Genomic DNA, 25,339 nt, shown 5'->3' with positions numbered 1-25,339 from the left:
CACCCCCCAAAAAAGTCTGAACATATTTGTTTATCACCTTCCGCCAGGCAATTTTGGGCAGCATATGTAAAGAGTACCCATTTTATGTCTATGCCAATAAAGGCTTGCTGCTGAGTACCCATTTTATCCTTACAGCTCAATGACAGGTTATGCTGTAGGTTGGAGAACTCCTGGAGATTATGGGATGGGGCCTGGGGAATGGCAGGATTTCGGAAGGGGAGGGACCACTGTGGGTCCCTCCAAAGCAGCCATTTTCTCCAGGGGAGCTGATCCCTATCATCTGGAGGACAGTAGTAATTCTGGGAAAACTGCAGTCTCCACCTGGATGTTAGTTCCTCCCTTATGCACCAGCATAGCATGTAGGAGACAAGCATTCCTGTGCATATACAGTGGAGAGGGTCCTGAAGTAACTTACAATAGCAGCAACTGCTGCATAAAAAAATGGTATTGGGAAATTGTTAACAGTGAGACTGAGGGGGCCAAACAAAGTCCTTGTGATGAGGTGTGACCCAACTTGGGGATCTTCTAGCCCTACAACACTTTGATGTTTGTCATTTAAAAAGGAGAGGCTTATAAGTTATTTCTATTTTAAAAGTTCTTGTTGATTTTGTAAATGAATGGTTAAATGATATCTGACAAAAATATTCATTAACTTAGAATAATACATTATAATTGAGTTTTGAGCCATTGGTGCAGTTATTATTACATTCTTTACAGGTGCACTTACCCACATTATATACCATGACTGATCCACCTGGATGTTGGCAATCCTGTTATGCTGAAAGTAAAAGGCCCAAAATCACAGGGAACCCAATCCATTGGGAAGGGCAGTTTCATGGTGGCCAGGGATGGTGCTATCATAGCACAGCTGTGCTATCTCCAAGGGGGGTTCAGGCAGTGTAGAAAGCAAGAAAAATGGAAGAAATCCCTGGCTGCCCTGCAACTCCCGCCCCCACAAGCTGCCCCATGTGCTACACTTACCTTTTTGCCTGCATAAATCCATGAGGACATCAGGAGGCGTTCCCAGACTGAAAGACCACAGAAAACTGACTAAATTTGGTTCCACTCTTGGAAATGCCCCTAGAATGCCCCCACCTGCACCGGAGGAGCACCAGAGCTGAATCTTCCATGGTGCCCAAGGGTTGTACCACTGTTCATCTCCCCTGTGCTGGAGGAAGTGCCCCCACATTGGCATCCATGCCCATTTTCCTCATGTAAGTAGCACTGACACCAGTTCAGGGGTCACAGTTCTTCCAGTGTGGCTCCCCCTCCCTTTGAATTGATCTGTAAGTTTGCATCATAGCATGGATTCAGACCTTGGTCTCCTCAGTCCAAGTTATTTAATTTGTGATACCTCTTTAAACCAAAGCATACTTTGAAGATCTCTAAAGCAGCCATTATAAAATTCAGCACTCGGTTCACTGAACGGAATCTTGTTATGGAGAAAGCCAGGTTTAAATGCTCTAAATAAATAAATATACTTCACTTAGGTTTCCCGAGAAGCAGTTGCATAAGTGTCTGTCAGGGATGTCTTAGTTCCAAGCGAATCGTAGCATACTGCAGGTGTTTGGATGCCTTGACCCTTGAGCTCCCTTCCAGGCACTTTGGGAATTACTTGCCCTGATACCATTATATAGCTTGACTTAGTTGACCTTCAGCACAATATATAAATCCCATTTTCACTAAACTCTGCAAAGAAGGTATAAGTACAAAGAAAAGGGGAAGTCAAAACTTAATTTTGTGCTGAAATGACTCTGTTTTGGATACAGACCAGCATTTGGAGTGGGTGATGCGTAACTCTGTATGTGGTAGAAGCACCATTTTTAACATGTCAACAGATTTATGGGGTCATAAAATCAACATTATAATTGCAGCACAAAGCTCAGATTAAACTGCGCGGCAAAGGGAAAATCTATTTGCATATAGATCAGAAGAATAGGAGTTTTGTGTTTCCTATTAGAAAAAGATCCATTTTTAAAAAAATCCTTGCCTAAATACAAATATTGCCATTATGAATTATTTTAAAAAAGTCAGGAACCTGAGGCATTTCTGCTTGGATATCATGTTAATGTGCATTGGACCCTTCCTGATTCGCTGTCATGGATGTAATGGATATGGCACTGTAGATATGCTCATTTCAGGTCAGATGACCTTGTCCAGTTTATTTATGATTATTATTAACGGAAATGCTAGCTGTCAGGCATGATCAACATGAATCAACAGAAATCCCCTTTAAGAGAGGCCATAAAGACTTTTAAGACCAGCAGTCTTGTCAGGTTTCACAATTACTTTTCAAGTGTGGACACACAGGAGAGACTGATCCCTCTCTGCTGCTGCTTTTGCTGCTCCTGAATATTACCATCTTGTTTTCTTTTAGTTACTTCCTAAGTGTATTACTCAATGCATCGATCTGTCATTTTTAGAATGTGGGAATCAAAGTATCCATGACAGATCTGGAAGTAAGACCAATTTGCCTTTCATGTTTAATTCTGATTAAATTCCACATTCTTGTGGAATGTGCACACATATATACATGGATCCTACCATTGGTCAACTGTTCCCTGATCTATAAGTGTATATTAAGCTTTGTTAGTGCTTTAGTTCAACAAAGGTTCTAAATTTTATATATAACATGGTCAGGGTCCTGATGAGGGTAGGGAATCCACTGCTGCTGTTGGGGTTTTATTGTTGGGGTTTTATAGCTATCTTTATTACTTCTGGACCAGCTCTTGAAATCACCAGGAACTCTATGGTTTTACTATAATGTTTCCAACAATTCCTAGAGCTCCCTGTCATTGCTTTTCTTTTTTTAACCAATGTTAGGTGATTCCACAGCCTCCTTGGGGAGGGCGGGGGGGCATATCTTTGCCCAACCCCAACCCCCCAATTGGCAACCCTTTTTTCATCAGTTGATACTTCTGCTTCAGCCTTATCCAAAACTAGGGAAAGAACCATTCATGGTGGGATGCAGGATTCACCACATTAAATAATATAGCACTCATCTGTCACTTGATGTGCTATAATATGATCAAGCATTGTTAATATCTTTTAGTTCTTTATTATTGCTCCATGTACTTTTGTAGTGTTGTATTACCTCTTTATTGTATACTCCAAGAAGCTGGAGGAGAGGTATTAAGAGAGAAAATTCACATCCCTGTGCATAGTCAGTGAATACATTTACACACACACACACACACACACACACATACATACGCAAGAGATAACCCACAAAGACCTGCAGAAGGCATCTCATTTCCCCCCTCCACTACTATTTTTCCTTTCCCAAAAACCCCCATAAGCTCTTCCATTTTCCAGCTTTGTTCTCTCCCTCTAGGGTTCCTAACCTCCAGGGTTCCTAACCTCCTCATCTCTCAACTACAGAGATCAGTTCCTATTAAGACTCTCGGTCTTAAATTTTCTGTCTCCTAGCCTTCTGCTTTGGAAAACTACCACCTTTCTCCACAGTGGGAGCCAAAGCTACTTACATTAGTCTTCTCTCCTTTTTATCCACAAAACAATCCTGTGAGGTATGTTAGACTAAATGTCTGTGACAGGCCTGGCTCCAGTATTTCCTCAAAAGCCAAAATAAACATGGAAAGGGCTCTGTCCCCTCCCCTTGCTTTTACTGACAGAAGAAAGCCTTAGAACATACTGGTTGCCTAGTAATAGCCACTGAGGGAATCCGTTGCTTAAAGCTACAGATGCTCCTTTTGTCATCTTCAAATTTTGTTTAAAAATCCTCCATGTTTGTTTTTAAGATTTCACATTTTTCTACAAACATGGGGCCCTTTTCAGGTTTGTAGAAAGGGTTGTCTTGCCAGTTCATAGCTCCAGTCACCGGATTTAAGTATCCATAGATTTGGCTGACTTTGCTGTTAGAAGACGATGATATATATTCTTTAAGATTGTTCTGAGAGACAGGTCAGTAAGAGAAAAAGAGAGTTGCTTTCAACTGTGTCTGGCTTTTTGGCCTTGAACTCAGTTAACTAGACCGTACATTTTGTAAGATCATTGTCTGGGGTTTTTTTTAGCAGTTCAGTTGTAATGGGAGAGCCTTTTGTGGTAGATGTTTCCACTCTCACCACTTCCAAGCATCTGTGTGGCTATTTATTCCATGGTTTCCTATTGTACCCCATTAACCTCTGACACCTAACAGTGAATAGGCACTAAGCTCACCTCTTCACCAAGCAGGATGGTGTGATTAAGTAGCAAGATTGCCTAAGGAAGGAGGCACGGCTAACATATATTTTAGTGAGGTCAGAAGCTATTCATGGGAAATAATTGGATTTACCCTGAAATAAAACTATGATTCCCTGTAAGAACATCAGTGTAACCAAAGCCCTATCTATAGTTACAGTAGGGCAGATAGTAATTCGCTTATGCTGTACAGAATTTCCAGATGTCAGGAAATTCAGTAGAAGCACAAATTATAGACACAGAGAGTGTGTTTTAGTGATTAGAGCATTGGACTAGGACCTGACAGAGTCAGAATCCAGTCCCCATTCTGTTATGAAACTCACTGGCTTATATTGATCACTTTTTCCCTGGCTAATCTACTCCACAGGATTATTGTGAGGGCAAAATGGAGGCGAGCAGAAGTATATTCACTGCCTTAGACAACAGGGGTGAAGGGCATGAAAAAATGTGATAAATTAATGGACGTGACTCAAGCAAAGTGTACAAGCAGCACTAATTATAATGGGAAAGTTTATGAGCTCCCCCCCTCCCTCTCTCACACACAATCAAAATAGCTTCATTTTGGCTTAATCATGTCTTGCGTTTTTAAAATTAGAGATGCCTTGGTGAAGGGTGACCCGGTACTGATTCTTGTCTGGAAACCATATAGGTGCCAGAATTATGATTACTCCATCAGTTAAGCAATCTGGCAGACAAAAGCAAAAGCACTTGAATGTCAGCGATCAGAGTTCAAAACACTTTGCCTGGATTCATTTTGCTGGCCAAGTCACTTTTTCTCAACTGGAATAATTCAAATTACAGACTGGTTTAATTATATGAGGGTGTAATGATGTAATCTGTTAAAATATAAACGATTTTGCAAACTAGAAGTCCTATATAAATTAGTAACAGGGATTTTACAAATGTCATCCTATATTTTGTTGCAATTATATTCTGCAACAAGGGCATGTACCACCTGATTCAAAAACTTCTTGCTCTGTTTGCTTCCTTATGTATCTTATCCTCTTCTGTCATACTGCTTAAAACCTTTTTAGTTTTTTTCCACTATATGCTGTTTATTTGCACCTAGTCCCCATCCCGCCTGCCCCATAATGTTTCCAGTCGTTAGCAAGCCATTGAGCGCAGAATGATAATGATGAATGCCATTTTCAACAGGATGAATGTTTAAAAGTAAACTTTTCTCCCTCGGACTATAAAACAGAACTATGCCTTTTTTTATATGGACAGATCAAAGGGTTCTTAGTATGCCTGAAACTGTGACTAATTGTTGCCTGCATTGCTAGTTCAGCAAGAATTCGCTTTCCATCTTTTGGAGTATGTCTGTATAGATCTCAAATACTTCCATGCTGAGTTTTTCTTCATTTTTCTTCCTCTGCTTTTTCCTAAAGCAATTACCGGTAGTTCAGAACTGGAACCATGCAAAATACAGTAACATGCATGGGTTTGTAGGAATATATGGTTAGTCTACAGAGAATATCTTGTTATGGGCTGCCAGTAGGCCCCAATGTAATTTGCTGCTGGCTGCTTGCCTGCCTGCTGGCAAGGTCTGGGCTAGCTCACTTGGAAGGGAGATCAAGGACATGAACATAATGTGGGACCATGCAAGAGTTTATATGGGTGACTGCTGTGAGAAAGAGAATCTAAGTTTAGGTTCTTGAGATCTTGCTGGTAGGAAACTTACTTGCCCTCCTCTGATATTGCATGTATTGATGCCGGAAAACAAAGAAGGGCTCAATAAATAAGGGATAGAGTTGTACTTTGGTTAGAGTGTCTGACCAGGTCTGGGGTGACGTATGTTGTATCTTCTAGATTTCTCAAATAAAGCAGACTCAACTATGAATGAAATCTCTTTTATTAATAGAGAATCTGTTGAGATGTGTACTGGAAAAGGATTATAGTCCAGTCTGAATTCAGGTGGGAAGGTCCCGGCTGGCCTCAACCCGGGCCAGGGCCTTTACGGATCTGGCCCCTGCCTGGTGGAACTCTCTCTCTCCAGCTGTCTGAGCCCTGCGGGACCTTGGTGAGTTCTGCAGGGCCTGTAAGACAGAGCTGTTCCACCAGGCCTTTGGCAGGACTGGGGATCTTCCGCCCCCCACTGAGGCTGCCAGTTTTCCATCTTAGCAAGGCCCTGATTCCATCTTGGGCCCTGCCTCTCCCCTCCCGGCCTTTCAATCGGGCACCTGTCTTTAAATTTGCTTGCTCTTTTTTGTTTATCTAAATTTTAAGTAACTGCTGCTGTTGGAAATTTGTTTTAATGGGGTTAAGTTTTATTTATGTATTTTATGTTCTGTTATTGAAAACAGTTGTACTGTGAGCTACCTTGAGCCCTTTGGGGGTGAGGCAACCTATAAATCCAATAAAAAATAAACAGAAGTTACAGCAGTCCCTCTCCCAAGTCCAATTAGCTAGCAACAGTTTCTCACAAGCAGGTACAGTTGATCGCCTCTCCCCACCCCCAAAACCAGATAACTGCTCTCTTAGAAGATCCCATGAGAAGGTCATTTCAAAGCAAGCATGCCAACCAAAGCAGCAGAGATAGGAAAGAGAAAGTAACGAACCTGAGAACAGCCACATTCCCAAGTCCCACTTGGAGATTTATGGCAACACAAAACACTCGGGTCTTGATGACATACAGGGACATAGGTATAGATTTTTATGGGGGGTTCAGGGGATGGGGCCACGCCCCCACCTGCCCCTGGGGCATGGCCACGCCTCCCCAAGCCCCAGGCCCAGTGCTTTTAAAACAGCTCTTCAAGGCCGGGGACAGCAGACTCCCCTGCCCCCCCCACCAGCTGGGCTCCCAGCTGGCAGCCGGCAGTCCCTTCTACCCTCCCCTCTGGGCAGAGGCGTAGCTATGGAAAATGGAGCCCGGTGCAAGATCTTAGTTTTGCACATCCAGTGCCCACTGTGATGCTGGAATCCACCCCCAAATAGCATCACTTTCAATGGTGTTTAAACTAGAGAGCCCAAATTCTCCCTTTAAATCCATCTTAAAGGGAGAATCTGGGGCTCCCAGTTAAAACAACATTGAAAGTGATGCTGTTTTGGGAGTGGAGTCTCCCCCACCCTGAAACAGCAACACTTTCAATGTTTAAACAGGGGACCTCATATTCTCCCTTTAAATCCATGCCAAAGGGGGTGGATTTAAAAGGAGAATCTGGGGGATTTTGAGTGTGCCTGCTGTCAGGGGTGCAATTATTAAGCTAGCAGCACCAAACTTTCAGGGTATCTTTAGGAGACTCTCCTGGTAATACCTCCCAGGTATGGTGAAGTTTGGTTCAGGGGGTCCAAAGTTATGGACCCTCAAAGTGTAGCCCCCATATTCTATTAGCTCCCTTTGGAAACAATGGGGGATGGGGCACCCCCTTTGGGAGTCCATAACTTTGGACCCCCTGAACCAAACCTCACCAAACCTGGGTAGTATCATCCGGAGAGTCTCCCAAACAATCTCTGAAACTTTGGTATTGCTAGCCTAAAAACTGTGCTCCCTGCGGGCCAAAAACCAAAATAACACTAAAAAATACAAAAAAAACCACAAACAGAGGGTGGAGCTTTGGACATGCAATGGTGGGTTTGAGCCCGAGAACCACCCCCTTACCTCCATCCTTGATGACATAGGTTGTTTCTGCATGGTAGAAATATAATGGGTTGATGAAGGGAAATAGCCTGTTTGGGGAGGAACTTCACATGGGTCCCTTTCCCAAAGCAGGATTGATCTGATATATTTCCTTCAACCCAGGTTTTTTTTTTAAAAAAAAGCCAAAATATTAATCTTTTTGAAAAATCCCAGGTTAAACCCACTTCCGTGGGAACAGTACAGGTGCCCAACTGCTTTGTTTTTCCTGCCCTTCTATCCATTCCCCCACCTTACGTCATGTCAGTTTCATTTCTGCTGAGTTGCCAACAAGTGTGATAGCCCACCATTTCATAAACATTCCCAAAGCATGTTTTGTTCCCTTGGCAGTGAATGCAAGCACAATTTCACCCAAATGTCTGCAACGGATTCACAACAAACATTTCCGTTTATTTTTATTTTTTGGGTGCTCAGAGCACGCAGCTAGGCAGATGCATGCACACATTTGATGTGGATGGGACATGTAGCTTTGCTCCCTTTTTGGAGAGATTTTATTATTTTGTACATCACAACATGGGGAGGTACATGCTTCATGTTTATAAGTGTTGTGGTTTCAAAGCCATAAACTTTTTTCCCATGCTGTAGAAATGGGAGGGGGAGGTCCTGCTTGTGATCCTGGGGTTACTGTAGATTCTCCCCAATCAGAAGCGTTCCCTTAGCAGAGGGTGGAGCAGGTGGAAGGGAGACTGTGGTTATAGAACAGCCAATCAGAATGCAGGAGAAATAGGTTCTTGGTGCCTGCACATTTGCATTGTAAAAAAAAGTGGGTTTGTACAAAGGGGCAAAAAGAAAATGGATTGTTTCCTTCACAAAAAACGGGTACCCATGTGAAGGACAAAAATGGAATAAAATAGACCCAGATTCAAAAATAACAGATGTAACCCATTATTATTGTGCTGTGCAGAATCAACCATAGGTTCAAATCAACATGAAACTTCCAAGGTGTTATTGGGTCTCAGCCTTGACAACCCCAAGGCCCTCATGCCCTGGGACCCCCATTTTTCACATGACTTCTTCCCCTTTTTCCTGTAAACAAGTATAACTCAGTGTGGGCCAAGGATTATCAAAAGAAGCCTGAATTAAATTGATATCAAAAGGCAGTAAACAGATGAACCAAATGATGCCAGGCACAGCCTAGTGCACCTAAGTGAACGATACTCTGATTTTGGCATCAGTGTTTGGATTTCTGATTGAGTCTCTGTTGAGCTAAACAGTTTTTTGCTTCCTTACTTCTGACTTTCTCCACAATTGATATTGTTGGATGATCTCTTCTTTTTACAGTTCTATGCAGAGTTCCTCTAGTTTGATCCCACTGAAATTAATGGACATAGATCAGAGTACTGTGCATGGGTCTATATGGTTTAACACTTGAATGCTGACTGAAGAAAAGAGTATAGGCCCCAACCATCTTTGTTTTGCTCATTAAAAACAACAGCATTGATTTTCCCAGGTCACAGCCAGGCCATTTCATGCAGCAAATCTGTGTTGAAAGGGATCTGAGTAATCATTTTTTATACGCTTGGCTACCACGTGCCAGAACTGAGCTTTCAACCTCACAAATATAAGAATGATTTAATAGAGGAAGCGGCAGTGGGCTATTGTGCATATTGAAAGCTCTATGGTACATGCATGATTGAGTTGGACATCATTAGACTACTTGTAAATAAAACCTGCTAACTTGGCAGCCTCAGAATTAGCTCACAGGAATACCATTGCCACTGGCTTGTCTGGAGCTGCTCATTCTCTTTTGGGAAGGCTGGGAACAGGACAGAGCTAATTCACTTTTAAAAAAACAGTTGCACTACAGTGCCTGTGCCTAGGACAATAACTGGCTTGGAATCATCTCCCTGTACAATAGCATCAGACAGCTGACATAGACACAGTGAATTGAAATCTAGCACCAGGGAAGTATTTGAGGGAAGGGGGGAAATCACTGTTCAGCAGATGGCTAGAGATGTTTGGGTGTTGGACACTGTCTGTTATGACCTGCATCTTCTCTGGGATTTCTCTCAAATTAGTGTAAGTTGTCCATCCTTAGTGAGTAGTTTCCTCCTGTCACTGATCCAACAGTGCTCATTTACAGGCTCTAACAGTACAGTACTAAGCAGAGCCCATCTAAGCCCATAGACTTCAGTGAATTTGGAAAGATGCAGCTCTGCTTTGGATTGTAGTGTAAATGGCCAGCCTCGTAACTGTTGGTTCTAGCTAGATCTAGGAGACCAAGGCACTATTGGGAACTTTATTTACTATATACTCCACCCCTTTCTCCACAATGGAGACCCAAATCAGCTTACACCATTCTCCTCTTCTCCATTTTATCCTCACTTCAACAATCTGAGGTAAGTTCTGTTTGAGAATGGCCATTTCTGCACAGCACAATTATACCAGATTACAATTGGTATCTTACAATTCGGGTTTACTTTATCCCGTTTTTTTCCTTCACATGGCTGCTCATTTCTGTGAAGGAATCAAGTGAAGACTGGGAGGAAATACTCCAGTTTGTTTCGCACAAGCCTGGGGCTTTTGTATTTACACCACAAGGGTATCCGCACATGCACAAACATTCCCAGTGTTCCGCATTCTGATTGGCTGTTGTTTTTGGATGGCAGCTTGAATGAAGGTCTCCTCCCTGCCTCTTGAATTGCTAAAGCGGGTTTGTCCCACGATATTTCCATCATACTGGAATTCTCAGAAATCACCATTTTGACGATTCTTTTCAAAAATCCCCCATTGAACCTGCTACCTTGCAAACACCACAGGAGCAGAGCCAGTTTATTTTTATGGCCCAGCTGCTTGATCTCCCTGCCCCCTGATCTCCCCACCTGACATCATGTCAGTTTTCAACTCTGCTGGCCACCGGCCATTGCAGCCCACCCTTCCCAAAACATTCCCCCAAGCATGCTTTCTGCTCATGGTATCGCCCGGGGGTTATTTTACCTGGATTAATCAGGGGTTGATTCCCCAGAGGGAAATTCAATGTAGATCAAACCAAATTTGAAAAAAACTGCACCTTTTCACCGAGGTTTCAACCTCCCCACCATAGCATATTTCCACTGAAGACATCTAGACCTATCTCACATTCAGGAAATGTAACAATCTCCACTACCGCGTTATTGCCATGGTGGGTCTCTCCTGATTGGCTGGTGTGCCATGTTGGGGCGGGACCATTTTCCAGCCATTGCCCAATGAAGGGCTCACTGTCACTTGCAAACAAAGTGAAGTTCGCTCGTTTGTAAGAGTGAACGTTTAAGCGTTTAATGTTTAAGCGTTTTACTGTCCTCCCATTCAAATGGTTTACTGGTTCATGTTTCCTCACACTCACACGCATACTGAGACCAAAAGCGAAATTGAAACCAAGAGGAGGCTGTGCGTGCATCATGCCAGCCCACCGCACGCTGATTCATTAGAAGACATTTGCGTCATGCTCAATGGCGGGAATTCTGAACACAGATTAGACCCCCGATCCTACCCTCCAAACGGGATCGAAGACGCGTTTCCTGGAAAAGTTGTACTTGCAACCAGGTTGCACAAAGACGTGGGATAAGGGGGAGAATGAACGACAGAACCTGGATGAAGCCTTGTTAATCTCTCAGTCAGTAGGGAGTTCTTCCAGAATCCTTGATATTTCGTGTACGTATCTCGCAATTAATTGACCGTGGGGAATTGGCCAAGAGTGGAGTCCCAAAATGTCCTTGTTTTCTTTTCTGTGCATGCACTGGTTGCTCAGAGTGCATAACTAGGGAGATGTGTACTTTGGACCTAATGGTAGTGAGCATATCACGGGGGGGGGGGAGTCTCTTGTTTTCCACAAAAATATGTGAGTGGGAATGTGATGTGATGCTGTGCCCCATTGTTTTTTTACCACCACTCGCCATGTTGAGACCTGTGTCAGGCCCTATCCAGAACTAGAAAAACTTTTCAACCACATATGGTAAAATGCTTATTTACATTTCCAACATTTCCCTTCATGATTCCTATCCATCTTTTTGATATTCTACAGAGTAATGTACCACTGATAAAATATCTTGTAGGAGTTTTCTCTTAATGTTTGGCTGTACATTTTGTATCTTTTGTCTACAAAGCTTCACATAATATTGTTTCAACAACCTTTCCCTGGCTTTGCTCATTGCCCTCACTAGATATCAGCAATGTAATTTGTTACAGAATTATCCTTCAATCAGATCTGTGAATAAATAAATTCAACAATATCTTAACTATTGTTTTAATTTCTGCATTTGGGGTGTGGGCGGGGGGCAAAGGGCACAGAACTGTCTCATTGTTAAAAGTAAGAAAGTTTCGTCATTATGTAATATATAAAGCCTCATTATATAATATACAATGGTTCAGTTTAATGTATAATATAATATATAGGTTAATGTATCATATAATGGTTCAAGAACATAACTATCTGACATCCAAAGCAAATAAGGACCAATTACTGTGAATGAGCAAAAATGTGACAATATATTCAGTCAATGGCACAATGGAATAATTCACCTCAAATTGCACATCATACGTACAGCTCATGGGACAGTAGTTAAAAATAGATGGCAGATAGCTGCCTGGAACCTGTTTCAAAACTAATCTTCTTCAGAACACTTTCAACTTGTTTGTAGACTAGTGCCTGTTTGTTCAGAGACTTTGAGTCATTGTGGCAATTATGAACTTCTTACAAAGTTAAGACAGTCATTTTCAGTCATTAATGCTTACTGCCAGGTAGAAGTGTACTTTCAATGTGCTCCACCTTCTCTGTTGGCACAGAACTAACCTCTAGCAGCCAAGAGAATCCATTGGGATCTGCTTGTCCCATATTCTTCTAATCTCTCCTAGGAGGTACAAAATAGTAGGAAATGAACCAATATAGTAAGAAATGAACCTTCACACACAGAAACAAATTTCTCTCTTCTTTTCTTTCATTTCTTCCATCCCTTCCTTGACTCATCTATGATTTTTGAAGTGTCCATTCCAAGCAATGCTATATAAGAATTAACATTGAACTAGCATTTTTTTTAAATGTGTGAAAGCTACAAGCTTGAGGAGTACAGCCTCCAAAAGACAGGTTGGCTCATTCCTTCATTTGCACTTTTAAATAATGATGAGCATTAATACCATGTACCCCATCATAATCACATAAATAGGTCACTACATTCTGAATTGCCCTGTATTTCAAATACATTCCAGAATGCAGTAAAGTACAGCCCTGGGATACCATACAAGTGGAATCACCTCACATCACAAACCTCTTTGTGATTGTTTTACCATCTATTGATCCCTACAGTTGTAGTACATGAATCTAACCTTTTGGAGATTGAGAACTTTGCAAAGGACACATGGGTAAGAGCTTCATATCGTGTTTCCCCGAAAATAAGACAGTGTCTTATATTAATTTTTGCTCCCCAAGATGCACTATGTCATTTTCAGGGGATGTCTTATTTTTCCGCTCCACAGCTGCATGCTCTGGTGTTCTGTTCGACGGGCATGCTTCCAAACAAAAACTTTGCTACGTCTTACTTTCAGGGGATGCTTTATATTTAGCACTTCAGCAAAATCTCTACTACGTCTTATTTTCAGAGGATGTCTTATTTTTGGGGAAACAGGGTAGCTTATATCACAATGTCAGAGATAAATAGATCCTAAGTTGTTGCTTTTACTTCCATGTAATATTCTCTTGCATACTATTCTTCTTTACAGATAAAATGAATAATTTGTTCCTTGATCAAATAGATTTGTCATTAATGCTTATTTAGGTTCTCAGAGACGGAGACTCATCCCAGCTTTATCACTTGACACAATGTCCCCAGTAAGGAAACCTACTAGCCCAGCAGTACGCTGGGTAGATGGATCCTTAAGAAGTGCCCAGAGAGGAATGGGAGAACCCTTTGAGATCAAAGTCTATGAGATCGATGATGTGGAGCGGCTCCAGCGGCGGCGCTTGGGAGACAGCAATGTGAGAACCTCCTAACAGACTGAACTACGTCCCCTAACTGAAGTTGTCGCATTTATCTTCCTGTATTATGTTCATTTATTTTGATTTCTTTTCATCTCTTTGCCTACAGCTAAGGGAAGGATTGTTTTAACTGCGAAAAATAATTCTAAAAAGTTATGCAATGCAGTAATGAGATCAAACTTTCCCCTTGCAGAGAGATATAAGAAGGTATAATGATGGGAGGCTTTTCCATAGTACTGTAAATACAGCAGACCCTAGCCCACAGATTAATTTTTCAGTATGCATCAGTTCTCCAATTCACTTCAATATGGCATTTGCATTTTTATTTATGTTATTTATAGTGCACCTTCCTCACTGGCATACAAGGTGAATTACACAGAACGAGTCAATATGATCAACAGGATGGGGAATTCAGTAAACAATGAAAAGAGTTTGGTTCATTGAACCAACCAGAAATCTTTTTTTAAAAAATTGAAGCAAAGCACAAGTGTTAACATGACACATTAAGTGATACAAAATTGCATAGTAGGATTCTAATTGCAGCAAACTGTACACAGTAGTATAGATCGAAGACCCTAATAATCTGTCCAACTAGCTTTGTGAATCATTTTGTACTGTGCAACTTCATTGCTTTTGCAGAAAAACCTTCAATAATTCAGTTTTGCATAGTTTACAGAACATCAGGAAAGGCCATTCCACAAAGTGGGGGCCACAACAGGCAGTTGTTGATTTTGCCCATTTGCAAGTTGGTACCTGCAAAAGACCCTGCTCAGATGAGCAAAGGTGTTGTGGTGGAGCATAAGAGGAGAGACAGTCTTACAGATATGAGGGTCCAAGGCCATAAAGGACTTTGTAACTGGTAGCCAATATTTTAAACAGACCTTGGTAACTGATGGGCAGCCAGTGGAGTGACTGTAGAATGGGAATAGTATGCACATACCATCTAGCTCCCGAAATTAACCAAGCTGTGATATTCTGTACCAACTGGAATTTCCACATTGATTTTGAGGAGAGACCAATGCACATTGCATTGCATGGTCTAGTCTCAGTGTCACCATGGAGAAGATCCAAATGGTCATATCAAGGTGAGGGGCCATTTTTCAAGCTAGGCTGAGTTGGAAGCCTATTTTTGCAATAGCAGTAATTTGTTCTCCAGCAATAATGTTGGATCATGTGCAACTCCAAAGCTCTTAACAGAGGGGGAAATAGTGCCCTTCAAGACCTCTACCATCCCAACTAATTGTATTTCTGTCTTTCTGTAGTTTTGTTTCAGTTTGTTTTAGCCATTTAACCACAGCAGCCAAGTAGCAATTTTGGGACTCTGCTGCATCACCATGATAAGGATCAGTGTCTCCCTGTCCATAATCTGTCCTCTCAAGGCAAAGTATCAGCAAGAGCAGACCAACCAAGTCTTCTCCCCCATAGGTCCCACACTGATGGTAACTGGTCTCCAATGGCAATCCTTTGGCTCTGGTCTATAAGGAATGTTGAACTAATCCAATGCACAACTCCTGATGCCTACTTGTGCCTCCAGGAACCTCAATATGACGGCATGGCCCACTGTGTCAAAGGCTGCAGATGAATCCAGTAGGAGCAACAGTGAGGCCTGACCTTTGTCTACATTTGTCTACATTTGTCTAGATGGAGGTCATCAACTAAAGCCAGCAGAGCCATCTCCATCCCATAGCCACGTCTGAAACAAGAGTGAAAAGAGAATAGAGCAGATACGTTATACAAGAAGACTTGCAATTGGTCTGATACTGCTCTTGCTGATACTTTGCCTTGAGAGGGCAGATTACAGACAGGGAGACAATTGGTTAAATTATTTTTCTGTAGGGATTTTTTTTAGTAGTGACAGGTAACCGCCTCTTTGAGACATTGAAGAAAGGTAACCTGGACTAATGACTGGTTTATAACAGATGCTAAACATTCATTGGTGTGGCCTTTCTATGATTTTAGAAGCCAGAATGGGCAAGGATTGAGGGCAAAAGTAGTTATTTCACAGATACCAGGAGCTTGTCAACATCCATCATGGGATCAAAGTGGTTCATAAATAGAACAGGCAGTGTTAGTTCTTCCAGTTGCAACCAGCTTTAGTGGAGAGTCTTCCTCCTTCCATCTTCCAATTATGATCGTAAGGTCTCCCAAAGGAAGGCAGGAAGCAACTAGACACATTTCATCAGGCCTCAATCCCATTCAGCTGAGAATCCCTTCCCCAATAAAATCATGTTGAATATTTTTTAATTTTACTATTTGTTTATTTATATGATTACAGTATTTTGAGAGGCAATTCTGACTAAAATGAAAGATACAAATATTAAACAGATAAACAGTTCAGAGCTACATATACATGCACAACAACATATGTGTATACTTTTTTCCCTCTTAAGTAATTAGAAAGATCTTTCTGGAGAAAAGGGAAGGGGTTGCATCTTAAAACTCTGTCACACAGAAGACATCTCTTTTTAAAAAATCTGAATATGGCAAACAATTTAAACCGCAACTTTGAAGGTATCACACATGTGTAGGTCAAAAGATGCAGTGGTGGGTTTCTAGACCCTGAAGCAAGAAGTGTTGCACACATGAGGCCTGAACACAAAAAGGGACTTGGTAAAAATGTTTGCAAGTTCCTGGGCAGGACCTCATTCTGGAGGTATAGCTTCAAATGATAGGAATGATAGGAAGTAAGGTATTTCAGGGTCCCATTAGACCTAATATTGGCAAATACTTGACTCCATCCCCATATTTGTCAAGATAATGGGAATGAGGGGTTAAGGGAGTTTTTCCCAAGAGTGATAAAGCATAACCATTCGCATGCTTGTTCACACATCATTTGTATGATAAAGGTTCCCCACTGTGCATCAGTCACACAAGTTGCAGGTTCTCCACAATTCCTACCCACATGCTGACCAATTCAGACTGTAGTTCATGTGGAGAAGAGGCCCCAGTCTCCCCCGCCCCTCAAAAGCCAGTTTCCCTGCTTGTAGTGGTCTGAGGGGTATGCTATTTGGAGAGGTCCATGTGTATGTGCATGGGGTTCCCCAGCAGACCAGATAATTTCTCTTGGTCCATTTTGGGTCAGGAAAATGGTGCTGGGATGGAGAGGCTGAAGTCTTTCCTCTATGCATACCACATTCATGATATGAATGCATTAGGCATAGAGATACTGAGGAAAACCTGCCACCCCATACACATCCCAAGAACTTTATTATGTGTAATAAGGTCTACCCTCAAGCTCATTGCTTCCTCAGATTGGGTGATTTGTGGTTTTGGATTCCAGCTGGATCAAAGGGTAAATTGACCAGGAAGTGCATTTGAATGGGAGAATTGCATGTGGTAGAAGGGTTAAGTTCATTGATTCTGTCATGCAAATGTTCCCCATCAACTATATTAGCATTATATGGGTGGGATATATGGGGTGGAAATTGGTTAGAATTGTACCCTTGAAGTTAAATATTTCTGCTGTGGGAAAATGTAATGTAACATAACGGGCCTCTACACGGGCCTCCCCTTGCGTTTGATTCGGAAATTGAAACTGGTCCAACATGCAGCGGCACGTTTGCTCACAGGGGGCGCCTTTCGTGATCACATCCAGCCTGTGCTGCGCCAGTTGCATTGGCTTCCGGTGGAATTCCGAATCATTTTCAAGGTGTGGGTTTTGACCTTTAAGGCCTTACGCGGCCTGGGACCCTCGTATCTCCGGGAACGCATTACCCCATATGCCCCCACTCGTCCTCTACGCTCAGCTGAGGCGAATCTATTGGTGGTCCCCGGCCCCTCCATGATGCGGCTGGCCTCCACGCGGGCCAGGGCTTTTACAGCCCTGGCCCCGGCCTGGTGGAACACTCTCCCTCCAGCTGTCCGGGCCCTGCGGGATCTTGATGAGTTCCGCAGGGCCTGTAAGACTGAGTTGTTCCGCCGGGCCTTTGGAGTAACCAGCCGCTGAGTATGGCGCCCCTGCTCGCTTACATCTAGATTATCCTCCTATGGAGGAGTCCGGCTGCTCCCTAGGGGAGAGTTTTAAGAGTTTTAAGGGTAGGGACTTACCGGGCGCCTTTTAGTATGACTTTTAGTATGACTTTTAGTATGACTACCGCTGTTTTAATACAATTTAGTATGTTTTTAGTATGTTTAATGATGGAGCCTTATGGGATATTGTTGTTTTATTTGTTGTTTGCTCCCGACTTTGTTGTGTTGGTCATGTTGTACACCGCCCGGAGCCCCTGGGGATGGGGCGGTATATAAATTTAAATAATAAATAAATAAATAAATAAATAACAATCAGAACATCTCAATAAATGTGTGGTAGAAAGTTTCCCTTTGACAATGTGAGCTTGACAAGGCATCTGTGTTCTGTTAGTCTTTGCAGATAGCTATCAGCTACCCAACAATATCGTTGATAGGGAACATTTGCAGGTTTACATGCCTAATTTTTCCCCATTTATTGAGTTTCTGTAATTGTTATCACCACTTGGAAGATAATGTAGTTGAGAAAAATCTGATCTGATCTCAAACATTCTTTTCCTCTCCTTGTTAACTTTCTTTCATATCTTATTGGGCAGGAGGTGATTTGCTTTAACGCTAAGCTGAAAATATTAGAACACCGGCAGCAGAGAATTGCAGAGGTCAAGGCCAAGTACGACTGGTTAATGAGGGAGCTGGAAGTGACCAAACAGTACCTGATGCTGGATCCTAATAAATGGCTCAGTGAATGTAAGATTTTACTGTCTGTACTTTATTTGATTGACACAGAAGTTTACCTGAGCTGTAGCTAAGCTATGAGCCACTCAGCCCGTAAGCAAAAATTGAATTGACATTTGACATAAATGCAGATTGAGATGGGTTATGTTCCTAGGGAGGGGCTGGAGGGGGAGGGGACCTGGCATCTGGACATGGCCCACCCACCCTAGCGGAGGGAGGGGGAGGGAGAGGGAGGGAGAGGTGGCATGCAAAGGAGGGGCTGGAGGAGGAGGGGACCTGGCATCCGGACATGGCCCACCCACCCTAGCGGAGGGAGGGGGAGGGGAGGGAGAGGGAGGGAGGGAGGGAGAGGGAGGGAGGGAGGGAGGGGTGGCATGCAAGGGAAGGGGAGGGAGGGAGGGGTGGCATGCAAGGAAGGGGCTGAGGGGGAGCAGCAGTGGTGTAGTGATTAAGAGCAGGTGCATTCTAAACTGGAGGTACCGGGTTTGATTCTCCGCTCTGCTGCCTGAGCTGTGGAGACTTATCCGGGGAATTCAGATTAGCCTGTGCACTCCTACACATGCCAGCTGGGTGACCTTGGGCTAGTCACAGCTTTTCGGAGCTCTCAGCCCCACCCACCTCACAGGGTGTTTGTTGTGAGGGGGGAAGGGCAAGGAGATTGTAAACCCCTTTGAATCTCCTACAGGAGAGAAAAGGGGGATATAAACCCAAACTCTTCTTCTTCCTAGGACTGTTCACACATAATTCCTATTAAACTCTGACAGTAAAAACTGTTTTTTTGAGCCTGTTTGCTCAAGACCTGAACAGGGGCATAACGAGGCAGCCCTGGGCAAACTGTAGCCCTGGGCAAAACCTGAGTTGGATGCCCCCCCCCCCATGGGCGGCCACTCCACCACAACCAATTTTTTTTGCACCAGGACATTGGTGCCTGCAGGGGGTGCATTTTTAAACATATCAGCACCAAAATTTCAGCATATCATCAGGAGACTGTACTTATGCTACTCCCCATGTTTGGTGAGGTTTGGTTCAAGGAGTCCAAAGTTATGGACTCCCAAAGGGGGTGCCCCATCCCCCATTGTTTCCAATGGGAGCTAATAGGAGATAGGGGCTACAGTTTTGAGGGTCCATAACTTTGGCCCCCCTGAACCAAACTGCACCAAACTTGGGGGGTGCCATCATCTCCAGATGATACCCTGAAATTTTGGTGCCGATACATCCAAAAATGCACCCCCTGCAGGACATCCTAGAAATTTGCCCAAGAATCTTTGTTCTGCATTGAGTTTTCTGCATTGCTGTCAATGGGGGTTGCAGGCTGTGGGGGGCACATTTCTGAAGGCACAGTCTCAAAACTTTCAGGGTCTCATCAGGAGACTGCCCCAATGATACCCCCAAGTTTGGTGCAGTTTGGTTCAGGGGGACCAAAGTTATGGACCCTCAAAACTGTAGCCCCATCTCCTATTAGCTCCCATTGGAAACAATGGGGGATAGGGGCACCCCTTTGGGAGTCCATAACTTTGGACTCCCTGAACCAAACCTCACCAAACTTGGGGGGTAGCATAGGGACAGTCTCCTGATCATATGCTGAAATTTTGGTGCTGCTAGCCTAAAAACTGCACCCCCTGCAGGCCAAAAATGGAAAACCACTAAAATACTCAAAAACGAACCCAGCATTTTGATGCCCCCCACAAGGTGATGCCCTGGGCAGCTGCCCACCTTGCCCAATGGGCATTACGCCAGTGGACCTGAATCCAAGAATTGTTTAGCACTGCAAAGAGCAATATTGCTATCACTAGATTAGCCATATGCATCTCACTCCAAAGCTCCCAAAATGAGATTTTCTCCCCTATTGCCCTCAGATAGTTTAGATATATGAGTTATATTATAAATCTCCTCTTCTGCTATGAAATAATACTTCAAGACAAATCCGACCCTTGATTGAAATGGCTCACATAAGAGTTTAATTTTGGTTCTTCATACAAAAAGAAAAGGCTAAAGTTCCCATAGTTGTCATAACAGGTTTAAACAATTCCACATTCAAGCTGTGAAGATATCTCTAAGAAAACAATATTTAAATGACATAGACACAACCAATATTCCACACTTAGTTAAGGAGACCATGACTGTGGGAAATTGCTTTACTACTGGCTATTTCTCCTTTGCCCAGGCTCACCTTGCAGCCTCAACAGCTCTTTGGTCAACTCTATATTACAGCCTCATCAAAAAGTAAGGAGGGTAGGATTGCCCCGGGGCTGTTCTAGAGGCCTGGGGCAACCACTGAAAAAGACTAGGCTGAGAGAGCTAGGTTGACAGTGAAGCTTCTTCATTGTTCATGCTGCCCCATAACCTTCTTTTGCCATGTCCCATTACCATGAATAGGGGAGGGGGGAACAAGGGACACAGCACTCAAATTCATTCTCTTCCCCTTGGTGTATTGGTTTATGGTTTGGGTCAACATCCTGTCTCTACACCTCCACAACCTGAACTTGGAGCCAGAGGCGTAGATACCACAGTGTGTGTGTTACACCGGGTGCGTGTCTGGGGGCCCCCGCAAAAAATTCAGGCTCATTCGAGTTTTTTGTATTTTTTAGGTTTTTTCAGTTTTTTGCCTGCAGGGGGTGCAGCTAGCAGCACCAACATTTCAGGAATTTTTCGGGTGACTCTCCTGATGATACCCCCAAGTTAGGTGAGGTAAGGGAGTTGTTTCCGATGGGAGCTAATAGGAGATGGGGGCTACACATTTGAGGTCCATAACTTTGGACCCCCTGAACCAAGCTTCACCATACCTGGGTGGTATCATTAGGAGAGTCTCCTAAAGATACCCTGAAATTTTGGTGCTGCTAGCTTTACAATTGCACCCCTGACAGCAGGCACCCTCCCAAATTTCTCTAGATTCTCCTTTTAAATCCACCCCCTTCAGCATGGATTTAAAGGGATAATGTGAGGTCCCCAGTTTAAACATTGAAAGTGATGCTGTTTCAGGGTGGGGGAGAATCACCCTGGGGTGGGTGGGGCATGGCCCTGCCCCCCCCCAATAAAAAATCTATACCTACGTCCCTGTTGCTACTGCTTCTCTCCTTTCTGAAAGTCTGGTCATCTGTTCCAGGAAGGCATCATCCAACTCTTCAATCTGGCTTGAAGAGAGAAACAACAATGCTAAGGAAACTGCCTATTCTGGTGATGTGTGATCTCTTTGCTACCCCCCATTTTCCTTAGACACAAATACAAATATGAAAGGTACTGGGTCTGTTCTCTCACTTCCTCAGCTTTTGATTCCTTTCTCACAGTTGATCTGGAACAGGTATTTGACTTGGATTCCCTGGAGTACTTAGAAGCTCTTGAGTGTGTGACAGAGCGACTAGAGAATCGGGTCAATTACTGCAAGGCCCACCTCATGATGATCACCTGCTTCGACATCACGTCCAGGCGTCGGTGAAAAATGAACCTCAAGAATGTTCCAAACTACTGCCACCCCCTGTCTTCCTTCTGAAAAGCACCCCAAAGACACAGAATGAGGATGAAGGTTGGTGTAATGTTTTGACTGCGTGTGTGAGAAGAGATTTCCCCCCCTCAGTTATTCTGAAAAATGGTGCATAAATTGAATAAGTGAAGCTGAAAGAAGCACTGAAAAATGAGGATGTGGATTCTCCTAGCCTGAAAGAGCACTTTGAGAAATCTTTAAGGACATGTTTGTATATAGGACCTGCTGGCAGAAGTGACTTTCCCTTGCTACACTAACAGAGAGGAAGGAAGATGTAGGACCACTGCTCAAAGCACCATTAAAGTAAAAATACACAGAAAGACTGTCTTAAGTGCCTTGCAAATCTTTATTATCCAAACAATTATGTTCATACTTTCTTGTGTACAGATGGTGCTAGTCAAGAAAAAGTAAATGACAGAAAATCAAACACATTTTGGAAGTGTATTTACAGCCTGTTTTTTCTCTTGGTGTTTTATCCTGTTTCTGACTTGCTGTTTCTAAGTAACTTGTGTTTGTAGAGATATTTCCTAACTGATGCAGCTTATAAATAAATGTTAATTGTCTTTTATTGTTATCCCAGAGTAAGGCCACTCAAAGAGAATATTAAAGCTCCCAGATTGACCCTATAATGTTTTACAGGAGTGGAGGAAGAGATGTCCCCCACCCTTCATACTAAAGAACATGAACGTAGGTTTTCTGGCCAAAATGACAGCAATCTTCCTTGGAATGCAACAGACATGGAGAATGGGCGTCTGCATGTTTTCCTTTGCTTTTGTCAAATAGTTATATTTGGGATGCATTTTTCTAATGTTCATCTGAAGTTCCTGTTGTTTCTTCATGTAGACTCAGTCTTTATTTTTTGTTTAATTTTTGCCTTGCCCTAAAGATGCCTGAATTGTGTTTGAAGCCTCTGATGAAAAACACAATGTCAGCTGGTGAACACCTTCTTTTCAGGCCTCACTATTACAAGGAAATGTATCCACTAATTTTATTGCAAGGTCTGTAAGCAGAAGAACTGCTTTGCTGAATCAGACCTAAGTGTGTTAGATCCAGCCTTTTAGCAGTTAAATTGATTTACAAGCAGGACTTGTAAATGATGGCTGTCCGCTGTTGCTGATATACCGGCAATGTCTTTCCATTATCTTCTGTCATCACAGTATAGAAAGTGTTTCTGCACCATATCAGTTCCATGAGGCAAATGGACAGCATGTGATTCAGGAAGTAAAACTTGAGCTAGCAGTTTTGCTTTTCTTAACCTGTTGACCTTCCCTTTTACCCCTGACACTGCAGGGGCACATCATTATTGTGTCAGAAACATTTATGGTAAAAGGAAACAAGTGGCCATATGTTGCCAGCTTTGTATGGAGGACAGAGTACGTGGCCATTTATGGACCTGTGGTCTCCTTCTCATTGAGTATACATACACCATGTTCTCAGATCATAGAATACTTTCAGTTTCTGAAACCTGTTCAGTTTTTCTCTCTTCACAAGGAAAATAGAGAACACTGTGATTTAAGCTTTCTCCTCCCTGCCTTCCCCTGTCCACACAAAAGCAATTTTTCCCACTCTTTGTGCTACCATTTCAAAATAATCAGAATAACTTTTTTAAACACTGACGATCTATTGCTGGATTGATAAACCATTGAAATTAACATGGAATGTACATGGTCCAGCAAGGTAATGCTAGAACAAAGATGGCACATGGACACACGACGAGGCAGCAGGCAGCCTCCCCAAATGGAGGGTGCACAAAAAGAAAACAGAAGCAACAGGCAGGCAAAATGGTTGATCGGCTTGGCTAGAGACACTTTGCAGAGAGAGGATCTCTGTGTAAAAAAAAAATGGGAAAAACCCACCGCAAAGCAAACCACTGTGGGATAAGTAGTGCATGCATAAATGACCTGTCAGTTGTTACTCTATGGAAATCATTAAAATGTTCTTCCGTGCATAGATAATAAGATGAGTGCACAGCATCCCTTATAGTCTTTCATTTGTGGTGGACGGGCCAATGCTACACCTTTTTTTCCTAAATCATATGGTTTTTTGAGGGGTTTTTTTGTGTTAAACATTTTTCAGCACCATCCTCTGAAGATAAATGGTTTCAGAAAAGGAATGAAATAGCATTCCTTTTTTCAAAGAATTGTTTTCAAAATGTACTTTTGAAACAAATCAAAAACATTGTTCTGATTCATCTCAGCATGTATTCTGTTCAAGTAAGGAATAAACACAGGATGCTCATGAGAGGACTTGGCTGCTCACTCATCATTTTTCTTTGGCCTCAAAGAAGAGTCTTTTTGGCACCATCAGTACAAATTTAGAGTTTAACAATAAGTTGAATGCAAATCTAAGGCATTCCCACACATAAGTTTAGTGCTCCAGTCCAAGCAAAGGCACGATTAATCTTGGTAGCAGATTCATTCTTGTTAAAGATTCTGGAGCAAACCGCACAAAACTGCCAAACTGGGTGTGTTTCTTGAAAATTCTTGAAGTTGCAGCACGTAGCTGAGCAACCGATCACAGCCCCAAGTGCTTTAATTTAATACATCATCTCTTCATTGACTGATTTGATTTGTGGAGCCATCTTTTTGAATTTTATGTAGGGTTACCTGATAATTTTCAGACATGTGGTAAAAATGGCTATCAACATGCAAAGCTATAATATACGGAGTCAGAACACTGGTCCATCTAGTAGTATACTGGCTATTCTGACTTACAGACATGTTCCAGAATCTCAGGTGGCAAAAAGATCTACCCACCTCCTCCTTCCTAAGACCTTTTCCCTGGAGATGCCAGAGACTGAACCTGGGACCTTCAGTATGCACAGTATGTGCTCTTCCACTGATTTGGTAAAGCTGAAGAATGACTGTTTGGTAAAAGGGTAAATCATAACAAACTGCAGTGTGAACAGACAAGTTTCTCATAATATCCTGATGTGCATTTTTCCCACATATAAAAACAGCCAAATTCAAAGTATAATTATGAACCAAAAAGCATCAAATTATGAACCAAAATATATATAATAATATATGATAGCCTTTTTAAAAGATCCTTACATACCTATTTTGAAAAAAAATCTGTGGTTTGAGAGGAAAGGGGGATCAGGGGAAGTTGATCTTGCCCTATGCTCCCTTCTAAACAGCAGATCAGTGGCATCCCATCCTGGTTTGGGGTGGGGGTGGGGCTTAACCAAGTGGTCCTGTGCTACCCCAATAGCTACACTGGGAGAAAAACAGTATGTGCGACACCTGTTTGTTTACAAAATTAATCATTTAGCTTGGGATGTGTGCACAGAGGTCTACTTATATATGGATTAAAATATATATCTTTGAGATTAAAATACTGCTATCATCACTTTGTCTAAACACCTGCATGATTAAAAGTC

At 42.6% G+C, this 25,339-nt stretch overlaps 1 protein-coding gene across 4 annotated transcripts in view; it reads left to right on the top strand.

Annotated features, from left to right (window-relative positions):
* KIF26B (kinesin family member 26B) overlaps positions 1-24,203 on the top strand; it is a 399,021-nt gene extending 374,818 nt beyond the window's left edge. For all 4 annotated transcript variants that reach the window (XM_048484868.1, XM_048484858.1, XM_048484878.1 and 1 more), the window contains 3 exons: positions 13,579-13,778; positions 18,341-18,491; positions 21,764-24,203. In XM_048484868.1, coding sequence (XP_048340825.1) covers positions 13,579-13,778; positions 18,341-18,491; positions 21,764-21,912 — 500 coding nt within the window. In that variant the 3' untranslated portion in view covers positions 21,913-24,203. The remainder of the gene's footprint in view (positions 1-13,578; positions 13,779-18,340; positions 18,492-21,763) is intronic.
* The last annotated feature ends 1,136 nt before the right edge of the window (positions 24,204-25,339 follow it).

The sequence above is a fragment of the Sphaerodactylus townsendi genome, linkage group LG01, assembly GCF_021028975.2.
Source record: "Sphaerodactylus townsendi isolate TG3544 linkage group LG01, MPM_Stown_v2.3, whole genome shotgun sequence".
Taxonomy (NCBI): Eukaryota; Metazoa; Chordata; class Lepidosauria; order Squamata; family Sphaerodactylidae; genus Sphaerodactylus; species Sphaerodactylus townsendi.
The sequence above is the reverse complement of the archived record's forward strand: the minus strand, read 5'-3'. Positions and strand labels throughout refer to the sequence as shown.